Genomic DNA, 25055 nt, shown 5'->3' with positions numbered 1-25055 from the left:
GTGACAGAGCAAGATTGTCTCAAAAAAAAGCTTGGCCCTTACCTTGCAGGTAATAGGGAATCACTAAAGGTTTTCAGGTAAGTTGACAGCAATGTTCTTTTCAATGTAATATTTTTTCCCCTACATCTATGCTCTCCATTCCTGGAATGTTTTCCTTGTTTCCTTCTAAACATCCCAATTTCACCCTTCTTCAACAACTGTCATTCTTAATACCCCATCTCTATCTTTTTTGAGACAGACTACAGGTGTGTACCACCATACCTGGCTATTTTTTTTTTATTATTTTCTTTTTTGTAAAGACAGGGTTTCACTATGTTGCCCAGGCTGGTCTCAAACTCTTGGCCTCAAGTGATCTTCCTGCTTCAGCCTCCCAAAACACTAGGATTACAGGCATAAACCACCACACCTGGCAATGCCCCATCGCTTAACAGCTTAGTTGACAGACTACAGCACACAATGTAGTACTTGCTTCCATATTGCCAAAAATGGACTACTGGTTACTAAACATAAAACTTCTTATCTTTCCCATTAGACAAAGCTTCTTGAGAAGAATCACATTTTTCCATTTTGTGAAACAGATTTTTTTACTGATGTCTCTTAAATTTCTTAGTCACTCTAATCCCATTCTTTCTTTTTTTCCCTCTTGCTACACACACACACTTACATAAAACAAATAAACAAACAAACAAAAAAACAAAGTTAGTTGTAGGCTTTGTAGAGTTTCCCAAATTCTGGATTTTGTCCACTGGATCATTATGTGACTACAAATATTTAACGCATAATTCTGAAGATTTGAGAAACAGTATTTATCATTTTGTGGTTTTGCTTCATATGTAGCTATGTTTCAGGAAACACTCTAATAAAAGTTGTACATACTGTTATGAAGGTCAATGGCCTTTTCCCTTTAAATCATTAATAGACACTCAGGAAACTTTAGGGCTCAAAGGGGCCATGCAGATAATCTAACCACTGAATTTTATAAGCAAGGAATCCAAATTCTAGATAGGCAATAAATACTAAAGCTAGGCCCGGCGTGGTGGCTCACGCCTGTAATCCTAGCACTTTGGGAGGCCAAGGCAGGTGGATCACTCGAGGTCGGCAGTTTGAGACCAGTCTGACCAATATGGAGAAACCGCGTCTCTACTAAAAAAAATACAAAATTACCCAGGCGTGGTAGTGCATGCCTATAATCCCAGCTACTTAGGAGGCTGAGGCAGGAGAATTACTTGAACCCAGGAGGCAGAGGTTGCGGTGAGCTGAGATCGCGCCATTGTGCTGAAGCCTGGGCAAGAAGAATGAAACTGTCTCAAAAAAAGAAAAAAAAATCTGGGCCGCTGAGCATGCAGATTCTCAGCTGAGGATGAACAAGGAGGTGCTTTGCCTTCTTGTTTCAGCTCTCATACAGAAATAACCAGAGGATGGAGCTCAAGTTCCAAGTGTGGGATCTGTTAGTGGGGCAGTTTCAAGAAAGTTGCTTTACATTTCTCAACTTTGTTTTCTCTTTTATAAAATAAGAAGTCTACCAGGATGAGTTTATTTTAGGATTTAAGATTTTAACCTATGTGAGAGATATATATATGTGTGCACATGTATATGTACATATTTCCCCTAGGAGAAGCTGTGCAGTATTTGCTAATTCAGTGTTCACAGGACTTAAAGAGCATTCCATATGACTAATGAGAATCAACCATTTAAGCAATACTCCGTAACATTCTATCAAATGGTGCTCTGTAAATGGGACCTCAGAACTCATTTTCTTACAATATTATACTATAAATGTGGTAGTTTGGTTTAGGTCCTCTTAATACTCTTGAACTTTGAGGTAGGTTTCAAAATAGTGGCCTTTCATATGGGTTGTAGTTCTAGAACACAGTCCCAAGACAAAGTCTAGCTATATTATTATCAAACTTCCCCTACCCATACTTTTTTTTTTTTTGAGACAAAGTCTCACCCTATCACTTGGTTGGAGTGCAGTGGCATAATCTCAGCTCACTGCAACTTCTGCCTGCCAGGTTCAACCAATTCTCCTGCCCCAGCCTCCCGAGTAGCTGTAACTATAGGAGAACCACCATGCCTGGCTAATTTTTTTGTTTTTTTTTAGTAGAGATATGGTTTCACCATGTTGGCCAGGCTGGTCTCAAACTCCTGACCTCAGGTGACCTGCCTGCCTCGGCCTCCTGAAGTGCTAGGATTATAGGAGTAAGCCACTGTGTGGGCATTTTTTTTTTCTGTCTCATTCTGTCACCTAGGCTGGAGTACAGTGGCATAATTTTGTCTTACTGCAACCTTTGCCTCCCAGCCTCAAGGAATTATCATGCCTCATTCTCCTGAGTAGCTGGGATTACAGGCATGAGTCACCATGCCCAGCTAATTTTTTGTATTTTTTTTTTTTTTTCCCAGAGACAGAGTTTCACCATGTTGGCCAGGCTAGCCTTGAACTCCTAACCTCAAGCAATCCACCCGCCTCGGCCTCCCAAAGGGCTGGGATTACTGGCGTGTGCCACCGTATCCGGCACCTCCCATACTTTTAAAAAGTACTAAAACTTTGGGTGAGACAGAAAGAAAAGGAAAAAAAAAAAGAGAAGATTGAAAAAAAAAAACCTTCTTACTCATTGTATACTTTCCAGGCATTACATCCATGCTGTGACATTAGTTCCAGATTCTCAATTCTAACTGCTTGATGCTCTAACTGGGCCATAGAATTGTTTACACATTCTTGCCATGCAGTAATGTCATTTTTTTGACCAGAGGAAGGGGCTGGAAGCTCATATCTGAAAAAACAAAATAAAATAAAACCATGTATACTGCCAAGCCTTTATATCTCCTCCCAATAGAATGTCCCGTAAGTATAACAACTACAGAAGACTGAGAATGTCAACCTTATAATAAGAAACCAATATATCCTAACAATCAATTTACAAATATGATTTAGCACCATTATGTTCACTTACATGTGAACTGGTTAAATAAGCAACATTACATTCACATAAAAGACTGTTACATTAGCTATTAACTGATGTTACTAAAGAATATTTAATAATATTAAGATGTCAGTAATATATTAAGGGGAAAAGTAGTAGACAAAAACTTCACTACCATTTTTGTAAAATGCTTACACCCACCCATCCACTAACAAATCCATGCCCTGGTAGAGAAAAAATGGGAAGGGATATGATCACTCTTCATACTATCCAGCCCTTTAACATTGCCCACCCCTACATATAAGATATATATATATATATATTTTTTTAAGACTGGGTCTCCCTCTGTCCCCCAGGCTGTAGTGCAGTGGCACAATCTCGGCTTGCTGCAAACTCCCATCTCCTGGGGGTCAAGCAATCTACCTACCTCAGCCTTCCAAGTAGCTGGGTCCATGGGTATGTGCCACCATCCCCAGCTACGTTTTGCATTTATTTATTTTTTGGTAGAAATGGAGTTTTGCCATGTTGCCCAGACTGGTCTCAAACTCTTGGATTCAAGCAATCCGTCAGCCTCAGCCTCCCAAAATGCTGGGACTACAGGTGTGAGCCACCATGCCTGGCCAATACTGTCAATATTAGCCAGCAAATGCATTCTTCACAAATCTCAGCTCATTATTGAGTTACAACAAGCTAAATTTTAATTTCCATTTAAATATTCTTACCGTTTCATACTGAGCAATTCAATTGGTTGTCGAGCAGCCAGTCTTTCAAATTCATTTCTCATTATGTCAGTCTGATGTGTAAATCAGAGAAAGATTTTTAAGATCATGTTGACCATTGAAATTAACAATCACCAAAGAACAGATTTAAGCTACATAGATATTTATTCTTTATACTACCCATTATAATCAATCATTTACCTTCCCCTAATTCTTTTCTGGGTTAAATGCTGTCTAGAATCTGGAACGAACGCACACACACACACACACAAGCTTTATATTCAGCTTAAGCAGGAAAAGTGGCATGTATTAAGGAGCCCACAGAGAAAAGGATTAATCCTAAACCAGTGGTTCTCAATTCCAGCAGCATATCAGAATCAGTTGGACAGTGCTATGGTTTGAATGTTCATCCCCGCTGAAACTCATGTGGAAACTTAATCCCCAATGTAACAGTATTAAGAAGTGGGGCCTTTAAGAGGTGATTGGGTCATGAAGGCTCAATCCATTCACAGATTTATGAGTTATCCTTAGAGTGGGTCTGTTATAAAAGTCAGCTCGTCTTTTGTGTACCCCACCTTGCCATGTAATGCCCTGTGCTGCTTCAGGACTGTACACCAAGTCCACATCAGCAAGAAGGCCCTCACCAGATGCAGCCAGTGAACCTTAGACATTCCAGCTTCCAGAAATGTAAGAAATAAATTTATTTTCTTTATATTCACTATCTTCTCTGGCAATTTTACTATTTGCAAGTAAATGTAGTATAGCTATTCTCCTTTGGCCAACATTTTGGCCAATATCCTATCCCATTTCTGTTCTGCATATTTCCTACCCTGAATATAAATAACTGCTTAAAATATTCGTTTATGGTAATACTTTGGTTATTCTATGTAATTTTAATTTTCTGAGGGCTTCAACTATCTTAACAATTAGACTAGAGAATAAGTATCAAAGGCCTTACAGAAGCCTGCATTAACGTTTAAAAGTTTTGTATTAAGCATTTCTTTCGAGAGATAGCATTTTGCTGGGGCTACTGCTAAATTATACACAATCTTAATAAAATGTAGTTATCTAGTTTCGTGCAAAAAAACCAGGACATTCTAGCTAGAAAACTCTGCAGTGACAGACAAGGAGTAAAAGCTAATAATTAGATAAGAGGCAGTATAAAAATGCGGTATAAGTAGTTTTGAGCCATGTGGCACAGGAGGAACACTTATCTAACTCACATGGTCAGTAACTGATCTGGAATTTTAGCTCAACTCTCTCCAAAGACTAAACCAGTGTTCAGGGAGCTAAGTCATAGAAAAAAAAAATCCCTGCTCATGGAGTAGTCTCATCTCAGCTTTGAGAGGTCTTCCTCAACCACCCAACCAAGAGTCACCCAGTCAGTTTATCACTATCATTCTCTGTGCGGCATTTATCAACAATCTGATATTTTCTGATCTATTTATTGTCTGTCTCAACACTCTAGGTTGTAAGGTTCATGAGTATGGACCTTGCCTATCCTGTTCTCCAATACCCAGCATGGAACAGACCTTTGTAAATAGTTGTTAAATTATTTAATGAAAGAGTAATTTCAGAGGCAGTTTGAGGAATGGTTAAGGTCTTGGTCAATTAGCCTCTCTAAGCTGCAGTTTTCCCAGCTAAAAAATGGGGACAGCAGGCTGGGCACAGTGGCTCACACCTGTAATACTAGCACTTTGGGAGGCCAAGGCGGGCGGATCACAAGGTCAGGAATTCGTTTGAGACCAGCCTGGCAATACGGTGAAACCTATCTTTACTAAAAATACAAAAGTTGGCTGGGCGTGGTGGCGGGTGCCTGTAGTCCCAGCTACTCAGGAGGCTAAAGCAGGAGAATCACTTGAACCCAGGAGGCGGAGGTTGCAGTGAGCTGAGACTGCGCCACTGCATTTCAGCCTGGGTGACAGAGTGAGACTCCATCTCCAAAAAAAAAAAATGAGGATAGCAAACATCGTTATATAGTGTATAGGGCTGTTTTGTGCACCAAGTAAGACAGTGAGCCCAGTATACATTAGCAACTGTTGCTAAGAAAGGATGCTGGTCACGGTGGTGGCTCACACCTGTAATCCCAGCACTTTGGGAGGCTGAGGCGGGTGAATCACTTGAGGTCAGGAGTTCGAGACCAGCCTGGCCACAATGGTGAAACCCCTTCTCTAATAAAAATACAAAAATTAGTTGGGCATGGTAGTACATGCTTGTAATCCCAGCTACTCAGGAGGCTGAGGCAGGAGAATCGCTTGAACCTGGGTGGGGGAGATTGCAGTGAGCCTAGGAGTTGCACTCCAGCCTGGGTGACAGAGCAACACTTCATCTAAAAAAAAAACAAAGGATTAATAACCAGTAAACCAGTAAACTAATTACAGAAGAATCACTCGAACCCAGTTTACTGATTATTTAATACAAAGGTATTTAAGAGAGAGGGAAAAAAACTGGTGAAAGTACTTTAAAAAGTCTGATTGAATGCAATTATTTGAAACCTTCAGAAATTAGTCCAGTAAGGAAGCATTATTGCACTTAGTTCTTAATGTGGTTAACATCTACATTTAGGTAACAATATATAGAAAAAGCATAGGAAAATATGTTCATAGGAACACGTGTCTTTTACTTAAAACTTAACCAAGGCTGGGCGTGGTGGCTCACACCTGTATCCCAACACTCTGGGAGGTTGAGGCAGGCAGATCACTTGAGGCAAGGAGTTTGAGACCAGCCTGGTCAACATGCTGAAATTCTGCCTCTACTAAACATACGAAAATTAGCCAGGCATGGTGGCAGGCACCTGTAATCCCAGCTACTCGGGAGGCTGAGGCAGGAGAATCACCTGAGCTCTGGAGGTTGAGCTTGCAGTGAGCCGAGATGGCACCACTGCACTCCAGCCTGGGCGACAGAGCGAGACTACATCTCAAAACAACAATAGCAACAACAAATTTACTAACAATTTTTTCATGTTACTTTAATGTTAATACTGTCTTTTTATATTTTCTTTGAGACAGGGTCTTGTTCTGTTGCCAGGCTGGAGTGCAATGGCATGATTGTGGCTCACTGTGGCAGCCTGTAACTCAAGCAATCGTCCCACCTCAAGCAGTTCTCCCCCTACCTCAGACTCCTGAGTAGCTGGGACTACAGGTGCATGCGACCATGCCTGGCTAATGTTTTAATTTTTCTTTTGTAGAGACAGAGTCTCACTATGTTCCCTAGGCTGGTCTCAAATGATCCTCACACCTTGGCCTCCTAAAGTGCTGGGATTACAGGTGTGAGCCACCACACCCAGCTAAATACTGCCTTTTAATGCCATAATCCTTTAATAAATAAATTGGAGTAATGGAGGAGAAAACCTCCAAGCTATACATATTAAAATACTTGAATCCAGTAATTTAGAAATAATATCTTACATTTCATTTCGCTAATTAGACCCTAACTAGAATCTTGGGTGTATTTCAAGGTTATACATTTAAAATAGTATCTACTCACTGTGTTGAGTAGAAAAGCATCTGACTCCCTAGGCAAGCATAGGCACCCCTTCCCCCTTCCCCCCCCCTTCCCCCTCCTTCTTCCTCTCTCTCTCTCTCTCTCTTTTTTTCTTTTTAATTTTGAGATGGGGTTTCACTCATGTTGCCCAGGCTGGAGTATAATGATGCAACCTTGGCTCACTGCAACCTCCGCCTCCTGGGTTCAAGTGATTCTCCTGCCTCAGCCTCCCGAGTAGCTGGGATTACAGGAATACACCACTGCGCCGACTAATTTTTTGTATTTTTAGTAGAGATGTGGGTTTCTCCATGTTGGTCAGGCTAGTCTCAAAACTCCCTACCTCAGGTGATCCACCTGCCTTGGCCTCCCGAAGTGCTGGGATTACAGGCATCAACCACTGTGCCCGGCCTGGCACTCCTTTCACTAATCCTCTTGTCCTTATACATACCTTCACTATAGGTCCTTTACATATTATTACACATTTATACATACTATTGTAAACTTTTTGTTTTATATATCTAGCTTCTCATTGTATTGAATTTTTCTGTATTCAGAAGCCCTTTTGTGGAGAGGACTTTTGTCTTAGAACAAAATATATTTTTTAAAAAGTATCTTTTTATCTCTATGATCTCAGAATCTAGAATGGCACCTACCACTTAGAAAGTATTCACATCAGTGAAAGTTCTTGCTTACATTAATCAGAAATGTATTAATAAAAACACTGGATAGATTATGGAACAAAGGAGAAGGCTGAGAAAAAAGTAGTATACACTTGAATATGGTTTGTCCTTTCAGTCACATCACATACATTTGGTAAATATCTAGACTTTAATAGGCCAGTCTCCAGTGGTTCTAAAGAGCTTAGGTAATTAGGCTTACACATATTAAAAAACTCTAGATCACTTGCTGTAGAGTGAATCTTGACAGGAGAAGGTCCCTTTGAGAATTTACGCATGGGTCCTATCTCAACTGTAGCCACAAATTTTTGCATTAAGTGAGTTCGTGGAGCCCCAGAAAGTCTTCCTATGGATCTTAGAATAAGAACCGCGGAGAAGACTTATCTATCTAGTTGTTTTTAATGGACTGATACCTATATAATAAGTAAGTAGTAGCTATGCAAGCAATAGCTAAAACTGGAATTTAAAAATCACTTTTACCTAGCTAAAGCTCTCAATCCAAAATAAAGGTTCACAGGAATCCTCGTTCACACTTGGGCTCAAGACATACTTACTTCAAAGGCAGAATAATCCGGGGCTGTCAGGTAGCTCAGGTAGTTCTTAGTAGGTCGGTATCTGCGAGTTTCCTCCTCCACCAGTGCTGCAGCCTAAAAACGAGAATCGGGGCCAGGGTAGAAGCGGCAAATTGTAACGTTTCTTTCGGTACCCAGCCAGCGAGCAGTGAGTCGACTACACAGACATCCCGCACTCACCGCTTCCCGCACACCAGGAGCTTCATAACCTTGATCAAAATACGGGAGCGCATCCACCACAACCTCTCCAGCCACCAAACCCGTACCCGCCATTCTGGAAACCTCAGATTTGGCTGCGTTTTCTGCGTCTGCGTAAACTCAGTTCTATTTAATTACGCCGGCGCCTGTCGCTGATGTAAGCACGTCGCCTGCGTATTGACGCTGGCGCATGCTCAGTTGCTAATTTTGAAGGCACGTCCGCCGGGTATCTAGAAATTGCCGGGCTGGTTTGTTTTGGGCGGACGTGACATCACGTTTTGGCTTCTCTACGTCAGCGGAAGGCCTCAATTTCCTGTCCTCTGCTTGCCGCACTTTTTTGCCTGCGAGTGGCGACCATCTGAAGTTGGGGCTTTTCGTTTCCTCCAAAACATTGCTATCTGGAAGGGGAGCCCCTTAACGTTTTGGAGGGAACTGGCTGCAGGATTTGGCGGAGAGATAAACTGGTTTCCACCACTGCTTACTCCGGCCTTCTCCCCTTAATTTTCTCTTCCTCTGTGCTGGATTTTTTTTTTTTTTAAATTATATACACAGGGTGTGGTTCTGCTGCCCAGGTTTGGAGTGCAGTGGTGCGATCACAACTCACTACAGCCTCAAACCTCGGCCTTCCCCCCGCCGCCCTGCCAGCCTCCGGAGTAGCAGGGCCTAGAGGCACGCACAACCACGCCTGGCTAATTTTTAAATTTTTTTGTAGTGATGGAGTTTTCCTATGTTGCCAAGGCTGACCTCAAACTATCCTCTCCCTTAGGCCTCCCAAAATGTGGGGAATACAGGCGTGAGCCACTGCTCCCGGCATTGTTCCTGTTTTACGTCCTTGTTGTACCCCAACTATCCTTACCCCTCATGCCCTGAAAACCTTTGCATTGGATAAGTACAATTCTTAAAGAGACTCTAGAACTGGGCGCCAGTCTCCAATTGAAATTGTGAAGCTTTATGGTCTGTGTATCAAAAGGAACCCCAGTAGCTCCCGAGAGCGAAAGTGATAACTGGCCACAGCACCCAACTTAAAAATCCCGTAATTTTGCCTTTAGGACTTAACGGTAATAGAATGGCATTCCTCACTGCCTCCTAACCACTCAAGTTGCTGCCCATGCACCTTCTCTGCTGCATGGCTCCTGGACTAAGCAGCCTCCCTTTGATTAAGCAGGTAAAGACCAAATAAAGTTGTCAGACCATATACCCTGCCCAGTGTGCAGTCTAGACCCAGGCTTTGTCAGCCAAGAGCCTAGAAATGTTGACCACAGTTATTAAGCCTTGTCAATGTAAGACTAATTCTGATTACCTAAGTACCATTAGGTAAATGTGCTAGCTATAGATTTAAGTGACATAAAAGATCTTTACATGTTAAGAATTCTCCAAGAGATCTGTGGGATTTTTATGTATTTATTCATTAAAAGATCTGTAAACAACATTTTATACAAATCTTGAGCAATTCTTTTACAAAAACATCCAGAATTCATAACACTTTACAGAAACAAAACACAACAGACCTAGGGAAATGAAGCAGCTTCAGGCTGTGGGGATAAAGACTCCCATTCCTGAAGTAAGGGTCTCCTCCCAGAGGGATAGCCAGGATCCATCACAGTAAACCCTTCTCCCATTTTATAAACATCCAATTATTAACTGTTCCCTCTGGGTTGGAGTGTAAGAAGAGACCAAATGGAGAGATGTCTAATAGAAGTCCCACTGGGGGTAAGCTGCTTAACTAACATTTTAAAAAAGACATAGGCTCGGTTCTATTCCCTGGGCCCTCATCTGTAGGAATTATATTATACAGCACCAGTCTTAAATGGTGTTCTGCTTCAGATTCATGCAGACCTGAATGAGTTGTAATGACAATACTGTACAAGTCAATAAACTGTATCACAATACAACTTACACGATTCTGTAAGGTTGAATAAATACTTTCTGTGCCAGTCGAAACCATCAGCAGAAACTGAAGAAAACAAACTGACATTTGCTGTAACATTAATCAATGAAAAGTGCACCATCTGAACTTGAATTTGCCCATGAGTTAAAACACACACACACACATACACACACAAAAAGTGCACCATCACTGAAAATTTTCTCTTTCTAATCACTACTACTGTTACTACTTTAGATATTAAAGGTCTAGGTGACTAAGTGGTATGTGTTCCAGAAATGTTCATATTTTGAGAAAAATAGAGCAAAAATTTCAACATTTCTAGGGAATAAAAAGAGTCTCATCTAGGCACCTACAAAGTCCCTTATTCTCAGAGCTGAAAAGTGGCTCTGGTACACTTAATAGAAAATTTTTATTAATAAAGTAAATAGCTATATAATCCTACTGAGGGCCAGGTGTGGTGGCTCATACCTGTAATCCTAGCACTTTGGGAGGCCAAGGCGGGCGGATCATGAGGTCAGGGGTTTGAGACCAGCCTGGCCAACATGGTGAAACCCCATCTCTAATAAAAATACAAAAATTAGCTGGGCGTGGTGGCAGGCACCTGTAATCCCAGCTACTCAGGAGGCTGAGGGAGGAGAATCGCTTGAACCCGGGAGGTGGAGGTTGCAGTGAGCCAAGATCACACCATTGCACTCCAGCTTGGGTGACAGGGTGAGGCTCCATTTCAAAAAACAAAAAAAAAGAAAAAAAAATCCTAATGAGATCAAATTTCCATCTGTAGGACTAACCAACTTTCTCTGTGTCCATAAAAGTCCTGGCTTCAGTTCTGTGTTGTACAACTTTGGGCAACTTATTTAACTTCTTAGAATTTGTTTCTTTTTTTCTTTCTTTTTTTTTTTTTTGAGATGGAGTTTCACTCTGTTGCCCAGGCTAGAGTGTAGTGGTACAATCTTGGCTCACTGCAACCTCTGCCTCCCAGGCTTAAGTGATCTCATACCTCAGCTTCCTGAGCAGCCAGGATTATAGGCACCCACCACCACACCCAGCTAAGTTTTTTTTGTATTTTTAGTAGAGGCGAGATTTCACCATGTTGGCCAGGCTGGTCTCGAACTCTTGACCTCAAATGATCCACCTGCCTTGGCCTCCCAAAGTGCTGAGATTATGGGCATGAGCCACTGCACCCAGCCTCAGTTTCTTTATTAGTAAAATGGAGATGCAAATATCTATCTCATAAGGTTGATTTAAGGATTGATTGAGATGATATGCATACATATACCACAGTGCATGGTACATGGTACATGGTGGACACTAAAAAATAAAGGTAGCTCCCATGCCCTTGTAAGGACATTTTCATATTAGCTATAATTCCACAAAGTTTAAATTTATTTACTTACTTAAAAAATGTTTTTGTAGAGATGGGATCTTGCTATGTTGCCCAGGCTGGTCTCAAACTCTTGGCCTCAAACTCCTGCCTTAGATTTCCAAAGTGGTGGAGATTACAGGTGTGAGCCACTGCATCCGGCCTCCACAAAGTTTAGTGCTGACATGTGAGGGACAAGTAAACTACTCAAGTGCCCCACAATTTGGAAGAGGAGTTGCAAGATGTCTAATTTTATAAGGTACTTAATAACAGTACCATATAATATTACAAGTAAGGCTTCCTCCTAACTGAGATTCCCATAGATATAAGGTAAAACAATGAAGATATGTGATGAGACTATTCCTTAGCCTAGGTCAAACAGCCCACGGATTTAAAGCTGCCATGATATTTCAGTGATGAGAATTATGTGTATAAGGCTAGTGTTCTTCATTTCCATTGTGTCTCTCTACTACTTTAAATTCAGCATTTCTCTCATTATACTCATCTTTGAGCTATTTTTTAAATGTAACACTAACAAGGCTTTTCCTTATAAAAGAAAACTACTTTCATAGACGAAGCACAAAATAGAGAATGAGCCCAAGAATCACACAGAAAAGGCTGCTATTAAAAAAAATTGGAGACAGAGTAGAGGGCATTGATTCCAGACCACTCCCAACAATTCTCCAGTGATTACTACAGCAGCAACAGGAGAACCCTCCTCTGAGAGCCTGATTTGCTTTTTAACCTTTTAAAATTTCAAGGAGTTTGTACAATACTTTGAGGGATCCTGACTCAGAAAAATATTTTCTTTGGCACTTTCTGTTCTACATTCAGAATGAAGACAATCAGATATTTCATTTCTTCTGCAGAAATTTCATTTTACTTCCTAAAGGGAAAGAAAGGTACAGTGAACTCTCAATTCATTTATTGTACATTATTTGAGGCAAGGGATTAACAATTCAGTCATTCAGAACATCCCAAGAGTTAAGCTGATACCTCAAACTCGGCTGATGTGTTTAACCACCAAAACCAAAACTAAAATGAACCCCAAACCCCATGTGTCTAATTAATTGCAGAGGGAGAAAATAACTCAGACATCATGTAATCCAGTGGTTTTCAACCTTGACTATAGGTTAAAATCACCTGGCTTGCTCTCCAGAGATTTCCTGGAGCCCAGGGGAAAATTTTTTTTTAAGTTCTCTGGAGATTATAAAATGTAGTCAGAGTTGGGAACCTCTGATCTAATCTAACCCCATAGTATGAAGATGAAATAACAGCCTAAGGCCTAATTTGTCTATGGTCTGTCAGCTAGTGAAGGACAGGGCCTAATTAGGGGGCATATATTTCAAAGACAAATATAAATATCATAGAGGTTCTTCATTATTTTAGGCTAGCCACACCATTGTTCTCTTATATCATACTAAATAATTAACTATTATTGAAAAATCATAAATGTGTTTCTGTATGAAGTACAAAATTAGAGACTTGCAAGAATCCTCTTTTGCCTCAGAAGACCCTCTAAACCAGGAGTTTCTAATCTGGAGTCCCAAGGATAGGTTTCATGGGGTACATGAGTAGCCTAAAATTATATGCAAAATTTATTTATATGCTGTAAATACATTTTTCTGGGAAGAAGGACCACAGTTTTTATAAGATTCTCCAAGGAACGTGACCTGGAAAAGATGAATAGTCATGATATGCAAACTTGTATCATGAAAGATAGTTCAGGGAGGTTCATCTCTGGGAAACAGCCCCACAGATCACTCTGATGAGGGATCCCAAACTTTGAAAAAATGCTTCTTTTTCGCCAAAACACTTTGGAAATTAGCATCATGGTTTCTGGTCAGCCTATTTAAGGCTATATTGCTGATCTGATTATAAAGCTTTTGTGATGTGGCCCACTTACTGCAAAGCTTTTTCAGCCACGTTTGTTTTTATTTATTTATTTTTTTTAGAGACAAGAATCTCATTCTGTTGTCTGGGCTAGAGTGGAGTAGCACAATCATCTTATTGCAGCCTCAAATTCCTGTGCTCCAGCAATCGCCCTCAGGCCTCAGCCTCCTAAGTAGCTAGAACTACAGGCATGTGCCACCACGCCCAGCTAATTTTTTTTTTTTTTTTGATATGAAGTTTTGCTCTTGTCGCCCAGACTAGAGTGCAATGGTGCGATCTCTGCTCACTGCAACCTCCGTCTTTCAGGTTGAAGTGATTCTCCTGCCTCAGCCTGCCAAGTAGCTGGGATTACAGGTGCCTGTCACCATGCCCGGCTAATTTCTGTATTTTTAGTAGAGACGGGGTTTCATCATGTTGGTCAGGCCAGCTAGTCTCGAACTCTTAACCTCAGGTGATCAACCTGCCTCAGCCTCCCAAAGTGCTAGAATTACAGGTGTGAGCCACTGCACCTAGCCATGCCTAGCTAATTTTAAAATTTTGTGTACACATGAGGTCTCACTATGTTGCCCACGCTGGTCTCAAACTCCTGGCCTCAAGCAAACATCCTTACTTGGCCTCGCAAAGTGCTGGAATTATAGGCATGAGCCACTGCACCTGGTCTTCAGCCACATTTATCTAACAGGAAAATACAGCAACTCACCAAGACTCCGCAAAATTCTATTCACACCACTGGGCTCGGACTCAGGAATTGTTTCCAAATACTGGATCGCCCGGACTTCAAACAAACCTACAAGGAAAAACTCATGATGGTGAAACTGTCTAACACTCCAGACTGGGAATTACATAAAACTCTGTGCTCGTTACCAATGTATTATTTCTATGGCTAAAACAATATTACAAAATCAACAGTTTTCACAATAAACCACTCAGATTTTGAGCCCTTGAAACTTTATAATAGTTTTTATTCATAATATAGTAAAATCTTTCAAGGTATTCACTAAATAGAGAGGGAGAACTTTATAATGGAACCGACCTTTAACTCCACTTTTCCGAAGCTCTCGGTCCTGGATGAATCCTGCAAACATTTGAGTCTCCATGAAGAGATCTAGGAAGTGGCGTACACTTCGGGAGGTGTGGGACTTACGGAAGGGTTCCCTTTGGAAAACACGCTCCCCACGCTCAGTGACAGTCATGCTCAAAGAATAATGTCCTACCAACTCCACAAAAAACCTGACGAATGCTTCGGACACCAGGGAGTTGAGTGTCACATCTGCTGCAACATGAAAAAGAAAAAAATCTCAGTTATCTGTGTCTGAAAACACTGGCTCTGGTTATGGGAGTCATGCCTAAGAAGTTATAGATTAAAGGACTGAGAATAAATCTATGAGTGTTCATTCTTCACTTTCTTTCTCCATGACCTACAAAATGCTAATTGCTTCTATCGTTACCTTCATTTTCTTCCCATACATACTCCTTCTCCATCTTGCAACCTGGCTTGCACATCTGTTGATTTCACTGTAACTGCTCTTTCAAAGGCCACTGGTGAGAGCCAGCCAAATTTAATCTGCTCTTCTATTTTTATCCTCCTTTAAGCTCTATGCTGCCTCATTTCTCTTGTCCCCAACAACTCTATGCTCTGCTGATTTCCTGATTCCTTTCCTGACTTTATGACAAAGCAGTTGTTTTTCTCTTGCCCTTTCTTTGTCTTCCTGAGTATGGTGCTCAGATACTTCTCTTCAACATTCCTTTCCTTAAATGGCTATCTAATTGGCACAGAGAAAGAGCTGGCTATGATAATACTGTAATTCCCAACCTTAGTTTTCCAGCCCTGTTATCTCACCTACATTCAGGCTACCTATGGTTGGTTACCATCTGGCTGTCCCATTAGCACATAAATTCCATCAGTCTAAAGGTTACTATATCAGGTCTTTTTTGGAACTTGGACTATGAATTGATTAAACAAACAATACATATCTAAAGCCAAATCCATTATATTTCCCCACCAAATCAGTTTCCCTCTCAATATTCCCATTTTTTTAAGTAAGATTTTTTTTTCCCAAAATACACACAGTCTTGCTATGTTGCCCAGGCTGGTCTCAAACTCTTCGGCTCAAGCAATTCTCCCACCTCGGCCTTCCAAAGTGCTGGGTTTACAGATGTGAGCCACCATGCCTGGCTGACATTGCCATTTCATACTGCACTATAATTATTTCATAAAAATAATGATTTGAGTGCTAAAGCTATGTTGCACTGTACTAAGTACTTTTACAAACATAATAATCTATTAGGTATTATTATTTTTAATCCCTATAATACACTATATTATATGGCCTTCCAGGTCCCAGGCTCAAACTTCAGATTCAATTTACACTCCCCCTTTTTCTTCCATATCCAGATAGTCTTTTTTTTTTAAAATTCCCCCTTCACAATGTGTCTTGCTATTTTCTATAGGATCCACCCAGGATGGGAATCAGGAACCTAAGTTTAGTCAGAGTTCTACCATAAAGCAGTTGCCTAATAGTGGGTGGCTCACTTTTCTCAGTTGGCCTGTCCATATCTGTGCAGCTAGCAGGGCTGACCAGATGATGGTTCCAAGGTCTCTTTCTGAATTACATTTTGATTCTAATCTAGGTTTTTGTTATATTTTGTCCAACAGACTTCCTTCTCATCTCTTTCCTTCTGCAGCTGAAAATCCATGTCCATCACTGCATTTATCTTTTTTTTCATTAATTTTTTTTTGTAGAGATAGTCTTACTATGTTGCTCAGGCTGGTATTGAACTTATCCTTCCTTGACTTCCCAAAATGCTTGAGATCATAGGTGTGAGACACCATACCCAGCCCCAACACTGCATTCATCTTCAACACTTTTGCCTCAACGTTACATCTTATTTTCTTTCTTTTAAAAATTGTTTTCCTATTTTCTATAGTTTATTCTTTTCCTTTTTAATGTATGCACTCTACATATTATTTGATATGTATGAGTATTTTCTAAGGTCAACATGAATAAACTACCCACCACAAACAAAGCTTAGAAACAGAATATTACTAATATCTTTTAAGTTCCCTGTGTGACTCTCTCTAATGGCGTTCTTCTACTTTCCAATAGAGTGACCATAATTTGTAATTTTGTATTTATCATTCCCTTGCTCTGCATCATAGTTTTGCTACACACATATAAAACCCCAACAGTGTATTATTAGGTTTTTGTATGTCTTTGAACAGTATGCAAAATATTGTATTGTTCTGCAACTTACTGTTTTATTCAATGAGTGTTTTTAAGATTCATTTTTAGCTGGGTGCAGTGGCTCATACCTGTAATCCCAACACTTTGGGAGACTGAGGCAGGAGGCTCACCTGAGCCCAGGGGCTTAGGACCAGGCTGGGCAATATAGTGAGACCCCCATATCTACAAAAAATTAAATAATTAGCTGAGTGTGGTGGCACAGGCCTGTGGTCCCAGCTACTCAGGAGGTTGAGGAAAGAGGACTGCTTGAGCCTAGGAGGCCAAGGCTGCAATGGGCCATGACTGCACTACTTGCACTTCAGCCTGGTTGATAGAATGAAATCTTATCTCAAAAAAAAAAAAAAAAAAATATTCATTCTTAAGGCTTTATTCTCCTGAAAGTGGACATCCACATTGTTTTTAGTTTTTGCTATCACATATAATGGCACTATGAAAATTATTGAACTTGTTTCCTAGTGATCATGTGCAAGATTCACTACAGTATGTATCTACAAACTAAATTGTTGGATTGTACGATATGTACACCTTTAACTTTACTAGATAATGCCAACTTCAAAGTGACTAAACTACTTGACATACTCTTAACAATACTTGATATTGTCAGACTTAAATTTTTTTTTTTTTTTGAGACAGGGTATTGCTCTGTTGCCCAGGCTGGAGTGCAGTGGTGCCATCACAGCTCACTGCAGCCTCAAACTCCTGGGCTCAAGTGATCCTTCCACCCTAGCCTTCTAACTAGCTGGGACTACAGGCACACATCACACACCTGGCTAATGTTTTAATTTTTTTTTGTAGAGATAGGGTCTTGCTATGTTACACAGGCTGGTCTTGAACTTCTGGGCTCAAATGATTCTCCCACCTTGGCCTCCCAAAGTGCTAGGATTGCAGGTATGAACCACAGTGCCTGGGCAGACTTTTTAGTTTTTGTCAGTATTATGGTTGGTATAAAAAATGGTATTGCATTGTGGTTTTAATTTACATTTCCTTGAATGTAAATTATGTAGTGAGGTTGCACGTCTCTTAATTTATTTATAGGCTTATCATGTTTCTTCTTCTATGAATGCTTTTTCCTATCTTTTCCTCATTTTTCTATTGGATTGTTTATCTTTTTCTTACTGATTTGCAGGTGTTTTTTTAAAAAATAAATTCTAGACACTATTCATTTGGTATTTACATATGTTGAAAATGTCTTCACCTAGTCTGTAGCTAGTTTAAACCTCTTTTCCATTGTGTCCCTTGATGAAAAGAAAATTTAAAGACTTGACACAAATTAACCTGTCTTCTCCTTTATAGTCTCTGCTCTTTGTGCCGTATTTTTAAGAACCCTGACTACTGTTTTATGGACAAAAAATATTTTCTTCTATTCTTTTAAAAAAATTTTCAAAAGCTTTGCTTTTAACATTTAAGTCTTTAAATTCACTGGAATTAATTTTCTGTATAGTATGAGGTGTAGATCCATATTCTTTTCATATAGAAGACGAATTGTCCTAGTATCAATTATTATTATTATTACTATTACAACTATTATTTTAAACAGGGTCTCACTCTGTCACCCAGGCAGGAGTGCAGTGGCATGATCTTGGCTCAATGCAATCTCTGCCTCCTGGTGCAAGCAATTCTCCTGCCTCAGCCTCCTGGGTAGCTGGGATTACAGGTGCACACCACCACACCCAGCGAATTTTTTTGTATTTTTAGTAGAGATGGGGTTTCACCATGCTGGCCAGGCTGATCTCAAACTCCTGATCTCAAGTGATCTGCCCACCTTGGCCTTCCAAAGTACTGGTATTACAGGCGTGAGCCACCACACCCAGCCTTAGTATCATTTATTAAAGGTCTATCCTTTTTCCACTGATACCACAATGCTGGCACTGACATAAATCTACTTTCCTTATGCATATGCACTGTCTATTCTTTCTATTGCTCTATTTCTGCACCAAAACCAAACTATCTTAATTAGTATCGTTATAATAAATCTTGATGTCTAGTAGTGCAAACCCTCCAATCTTGTTCTTTTTCGAGTGTCTTGGCTATTCTTGGCCCTTTGTACCTTCAATTAAATTTTAAGGTTGGGCACAGTGGCTCACCCCTATAATCCCACGACTTTGGGAGGCCGAGGCAGGTGAATTTCTTGAGGCCAGGAGTTCAAGATCAGCCTGGGCAACATTGTGAAACCCCGTCTCGAAAAAAAAATACAAAAAACTAGCCAGGTGTGATGGTGTATGCCTATAGGCGCAGCTACTTGGGGGGCTGAGGCGGGAGGATTGCTTGTGCTCAGGAGGTCAAAGCTGCAGTGAGCCATGATTGCGCCACTGCACTCCAGCCTGGGTGACAAAGCAAGACACTTTCTCAAAAATTAAAATAATAAATAACAAATTTTACAATGAATAGGCTAAATGGAATTCTAATTTTCTCTTGAACCCACTCCCATCTTACTTTCTTCCTTCCCCTCATTCCACTGAATGTGCTGTTATCAAAGTCTTCATATTGTCAAGTCCACTGGTCAAATCTTAGTCCTCACCACACTTGGTCTCTCTGCAGCTGCAGGCATAATTGATTACTTGTTCTTTTGCGAAATATTCTCTTTGCTCAACTTCTGCAATGTCACACTCCTGTTTTTTATTTGTCTTTTCACTTTTTATAGAGAGGAGGTCTCATTGGAACTGAGAATTGTTGCTCAGGCTAGTTTGGAATTCCTAGGTTCAAGCAATCCTCCTGCCTCGGCCTCCCAAAGTGCTGGGCTTACAGGTGTAAGCCACTGTACCCGCCCACACTCCTAGCATTTTACACACATACTTTCCTGGTTTTTCTCCTTCTTTACTGGCTCCTCCTCTTAGTCTCTGTAGCTGGATCCTTCTCCTCCTTCCAACCTCCAAGTGTTGGAAATCTAACCATACCATTTACAATCAACACAGGGCTCAATCCTTAAACCTTTGTTATTTTCCAACAATACTCACTCTATAGGATCATTTCATCTGGTCCCACAGCTTTAAAACAGCAATTTCTAAATGTTTGTTTTTAGCCCAAATCTTTCTTCTAGAACATTTCCAGTTGGATATCTGCTAAGTATTAAACTTCTAATGGGTATCTCAAACTGTAACATCCAAAACTAAACTTTTTATTACTCCTCTAAATCTGCTCCTTCTAAGCCAGGTGCAGTGGCTCACAACTGTAATCCCAGTGCTTTGTGAGGCTAAGGCAGGAGGATTGCTTGAGGCCGGGAGTTTGAAATCAATCTAGGCAACATGGTGAGACCTTGTCTCTACAAAAAATAAAAAGATTAGCTAGGTGTGGTGGTGCATGCCTGTCGTCCCAGTTGAGGCAGGAGGATTGCTTAAGCCCAGGAGGTAGAGGCTGCAGGGAGCTATAATTGCACCACTGCACTCCAGCCTGGGTAACAGAACAAGAAACAAAAAAAACCCAAAACAAACAAAAAACCCCTGCCCCCCGTTGAAAATGTCTGCACTAATTCTCCCTGTCAGTAATAGCCTTAGTTTTCTCATCTGTATAATGAGGATTAACTGATACCTGCTTCATAAAGATAAAACAAAATGTATGCTAAGTGCTCAGCATAATGCCTGATACAGTGTAAGCACCCAGTAAGTATTATTTGCTCATTTATTTAACAAGTATTTATTGAGTATCTACTTACAGAATACCATTTAAAGTATTGGAGATAGAAAACAAAATAAATCCACTGTTCTCACAGAACTTAACGCTGTAGCTTATGAGACAGTGCTGAGTCATGAAGAAAATTAAGGCAAGGGGAAGAGGACAAGGAGCACCAGGGGGATGGGTACAATTTAAAACAGGACAGGCAGGAAAGGCCTCAATGAGAAGGTGACATGTGAGCATGGACCTATAGGAAGAAAAGGCAGGAGTCATGTGGATATCTGTGGGAGTAGCATTCTATAAATGTAACTGAGCAAGTACAAAGGTCCTGAAATAGAAGAGGGCCTGGTATGTTGAGGATAAGCAAGGAAGCTGATTATAAGATTTTCAAGGCACAGGCAATCTAATGGTACTTTGGTATATCCTTTAACAGAGTGCTGGGTGTTCAGTAAATATTTACCACCTTAACCTTAAGTCCTTGGGCACTTGTCTCATACCTTGTGAAAAATTCTGCTCCTGAGTCAAGATTTCATTTCGTTCTTCCAAAATCTGCATCAGGGCAGCTTGAAGCTTTGGTGGTAGAATTTCATCCTCATCAGATACCTTAAGAGAAAAAAATTGAGATTTTTTTTTTTTTTTTTTTGGTATGAGATTTGAGGGATTAAGTCTCAAATATGCCCTAGTTATTTCTCCAAAATTCCACAGGTGACTGTATATACTTTGGCTAAAGAGTCAGTCTGAAGTATCCTTCCCTACATGAAGAATCTTTCATGTTTATGGTATATATATTTTACTATATTAAAAAATTAAATAATATACTTTATAAAATTTTCTGGCACTTTTTGACCAAATGTCTCTCATCTACAAGTCTTCTGTTATATTATGAAGATTATCCCCAAATAAATTGTGTTTCAAATGTGATGAGCTAACTGATTCTGAAAATACCCTGGGAAACACTCTTATTTTCCCCCTTTGTTTCAGTGTTCACATTCCTATATACAGGTTACATCTGGAGGGCTGCTCTGAGAAGGCTTTACCACTCTTCCTTTCCACTTCAATATTCAGAATAAATGGTCACTTCTTTTTTGCTCCTACTATACCTTGTGCAAAGTTCTATTATGCAATTTCTACAACTTTATGTATGTCTGTTTTCCCCCATTAGACTGTAAGGCCTGAGGGTTCAAACTGTGTCTTACTCATTTTTACATTCTAACAGAATATCTAGAAATAATCAGTGCTTAATAAATGCTTTTAAAATTAAATTAAATTAGAGGCTATGTGTCAACCCGCCTGGAGTTGAAGGGTGGTTTTACCTCTTTTGAGAATGAGATATTTATGTTTCCTCCTTCCTCCTTTGGGATAGGCAGCTATAAACTGAAGCCAAATTTTTCAGGTCAATCTTGTATGACTGGCCACGGTGTCAATTCAAGTATGTGTAGGAACTAAAAGTCTTGCCTGAGTCATCTTCTCTAAGTACTTTCACATGTTGTCTGTCCAATTATCTACTTTAGACCTTTATCCTAAAACATTAGTAATTACCTCTTTGGCACTCACCTCCTGTAAGAACTTGTCTGCACAGAGATCAACTATCAGCACCTATGAGATAAAGGAGCCAGGCAAGTTCAACCAGAGATATTCACAGACAAATACAGGCAATGAGAATAGTTTTAAACAAAATTTACTCAAAGTTGTAGTCCATTTAAAAGTTAGCCGATCAATACAACAACAAATAAATTGCCAAGTAAAAAAATGATGTGCATACCTATAGATTAGAAGAGACTAAAAATATATCAACTAAATACATGTATAGGGTGAGGTATGGTGGCTCATGCCTGTAATCCCAGCACTTTGGAAAGCTGATGCAGAAGGATCTCTTGAGTCCAGGAGTTGAAGACCAACTCTGGCAACACAGTGAGACCCCATCTCTACACAAAATTTAAAATTTAGCTGGGCGTGTGGTACATGCCTGTAGTCCCAGCTACTTGGGAGGCTGATCTGAGAGGATCACTCGAGTCTGGGAGGTCAAGGCTGCAGTGACTGTGATTGCACCAATGAATTCCAGCCTGGGTGACAGAGTGAGACCCTGTCACTAAATAAATAAGTAAATAAATGAATAAATAAGTACAATGTGTGGACTTTGTTTGGAACCTGATTTAAACAAATTATTAAAAGTTTATGAAACAACTGGAGATTTAAACCCTGGGTTTGCTGATATTAAGGAATTGTTGGATATTTTAGGTGCGATAATCGTATTGAGGTTGTTTTAAAATGCCCTTATGTTATAGAGGTTCATATTGTAATATTTAGAGATGAAATTGTGTCAGGATATCCTTCAAAATACGATGGGAAAGAGGAATGGGTCCAAGGGTAAGGTCTGGCTATGACTTGATAAGTACTGAAGTGGGGTGACTGGTACACAAGGATTCATTTTACTCTTCTGTTTACTTTTACATGTGTTTTAAAGTTTCCAAAATAAATTTTGTTTTAAAAGAAGGACAAGGTAGTGGAGTAATGGGGAAGAACAGTCTTTATAGTAAGTGATACTGGCACAGACGATTATCCACATAAAAACAAATGAAACAACCCCTACTTCACATTACACACACAAAAATCAAGTTCCAGAAAGATTCATAATCAAAAGTTAAAGTCAAAATAATAAAAGGCCCAAGAGATAATACAGGAGGATATTTTCATGTACAGTAACTTAAGCTGTTCAGTAAAAATACCATCTATAAAGAAAAAGGTTGATAATTTTAACCACATTAAAATCAAGAATTTTTGTGCATTAAAAAACATTTTGGAAAATGAAAAGGCAAGCCACAGACAAAGGGGTCAGTACCCATATAGAAAGACACCTTAAACAATAAGAGAGTAGGGGCCAGTTGCAGTGGCTCACACCTGTAATCTCAGCACTCTGGGAGGTCAAAGAGGGAGGACACCTGAGGTCAGGAGTTCGAGACCAGCCTGGCCAATGTGGTGAAACCCCATCTCTACTAAAAATACAAAAAATTACCCAGGTGTGGTGGCATACACCTGTAGTTCCAGCTACTTGGGAGGCTAAGGCACGATAATTGCTTGAACCTGGGAGGCAGAAGTTGCAGTGAGCCAAGATCACGCCACTGCACTCCAGCCTGAGCGATAGAGTGAGTCTCTGTCTCAAAAACAAAACAAAACAAAAAAACAATAAGACAGTAAACAATATAGTGGAAAGAGACAATGACTTTCCCATAAAAGATGATATTCAAGTGACAAATACACAAACAGAAGGATACTTGACATCAACAGGTATCAAGGAATGCAATTTAAGCCACAATGTGAATAACACTACGCACCCACCAGATAGGTTAAATTATACAACTGATGATAGTTAGTTGATGGGGAAGATGTGGAGCAACAGGAACTCCCATACACTGTTAAAGGGAATTTAAATTGGTGCAACTACTCTGGAAAACAATTTAACTTTATTTACTAAAATTGGAGATATGTTTACCCTATGACCCAGCAATTCAGTTTCCAAGTATATACCCAGTGAACTGCATATGTGTATGCACTGAGGGTTATGTAGAAGAATATTTATAGCAACATTATTCATAATAACGTCAAATTGGAAACAACTCAAATGTTCAACTGTAGAATGGATTAAAAAAAAAACTGTGGTACATTCACACAATGAAATCCTATATACAGTTAGAATGATCAAACTACTGTTGACCTCATCAACATAGATGAATCTTACAGATATAATGTTGAGCAAAAGAAACCAGGCAAAAATATATACCATATGAATCTATTTATATCAAGCTTAAAACCAAAGTTGAATTACATTGGTTAGGGAAGCATGCCTAGGGGTAAAACTATAAAGAAAAACAAGTAAATGAATACCACAAAAGTCAAGATAATGATTACCTTTGGTGGGGGATGGGGATGGAAACAGAGATTAGAAAGAGCCATGATGGGGACTTCTATGGGGCTGGCACTGATTCCATTGTGGTAATATTTCCATTCCACTTATCTATATGTGTGTTATATTTAAAATAATATTTTTTGGGTTTTTGTTTTGAGACAGAGTCTCACTCACTCTGTCACCCAGGCTGGAGTGCAGGGGTGTGATCTTGGCTCACTGCAACCTCTGCCTTCAGTTCAAGCAATTCTCCTGCCTCAGACTCTTGAGTAGCTGGGATTACAGGCATGTGCCACCACGCCTGGATAATTTTTATATTTTTAGTAGAAATGGGGTTTTACCATGTTGGCCAGACTGGTTTCAAACTCCTGCCTTCAAGTGATCCACCTGCCTCAGCCTCCCAAAGTGCTAGGATCACAGGCATGAGCCACCATGCCCGACCTTGAAATAATTTTTAAAGTTAATCCAGAGTAGTGTATGTGTGACTTAAAAAATAGAAGAGCTACCCTTCAGAATAACACAAGAATGAGCCCAAGCTTACTACTCTAAAGAGGATACAGCTTTGGATTTATGTATACTATTGAATTTT

The 25055-nt window shown here is 40.0% G+C and overlaps 2 protein-coding genes across 8 annotated transcripts in view; both read right to left on the bottom strand.

The window, feature by feature from the left end:
* BCAS2 (BCAS2 pre-mRNA processing factor) overlaps positions 1 to 8670 on the bottom strand; it is a 30915-nt gene extending 22245 nt beyond the window's left edge. For 3 of the 4 annotated variants that reach the window (XM_012466635.2, XM_012466636.3, XM_012466634.3), the window contains exons 1-4: positions 8553 to 8666; positions 8355 to 8447; positions 3644 to 3714; positions 2610 to 2771 (exon numbers count right to left, since the gene is read on the bottom strand). In XM_012466635.2, coding sequence (XP_012322058.1) covers positions 2610 to 2771; positions 3644 to 3714; positions 8355 to 8447; positions 8553 to 8645 — 419 coding nt within the window. In that variant the 5' untranslated portion in view covers positions 8646 to 8666. Of the gene's footprint in view, positions 1 to 2609; positions 2772 to 3643; positions 3715 to 8354; positions 8448 to 8552 lie in introns of all 4 variants that reach the window. The other variant, XM_012466637.3, reaches the window with a different exon arrangement.
* A 2392-nt stretch (positions 8671 to 11062) lies between these two features.
* DENND2C (DENN domain containing 2C) overlaps positions 11063 to 25055 on the bottom strand; it is a 74958-nt gene continuing 60965 nt past the window's right edge. For 3 of the 4 annotated variants that reach the window (XM_021672713.2, XM_021672714.2, XM_064372672.1), the window contains 5 exons: positions 22120 to 22161; positions 21063 to 21168; positions 14745 to 14984; positions 14412 to 14498; positions 11063 to 12704 (listed from right to left, as the gene is read on the bottom strand). In XM_021672713.2, coding sequence (XP_021528388.2) covers positions 12673 to 12704; positions 14412 to 14498; positions 14745 to 14984; positions 21063 to 21168; positions 22120 to 22161 — 507 coding nt within the window. In that variant the 3' untranslated portion in view covers positions 11063 to 12672. The remainder of the gene's footprint in view (positions 12705 to 14411; positions 14499 to 14744; positions 14985 to 21062; positions 21169 to 22119; positions 22162 to 25055) is intronic. The other variant, XM_021672715.2, reaches the window with a different exon arrangement.

The sequence above is a fragment of the Aotus nancymaae genome, unplaced genomic scaffold (assembly GCF_030222135.1).
Source record: "Aotus nancymaae isolate 86718 unplaced genomic scaffold, 86718_ANA_hifiasm-v0.15.2.pri h1tg000007l, whole genome shotgun sequence".
Lineage (NCBI taxonomy): Eukaryota > Metazoa > Chordata > Mammalia > Primates > Aotidae > Aotus > Aotus nancymaae.
This window is presented reverse-complemented; position numbering and strand designations above follow the sequence as displayed.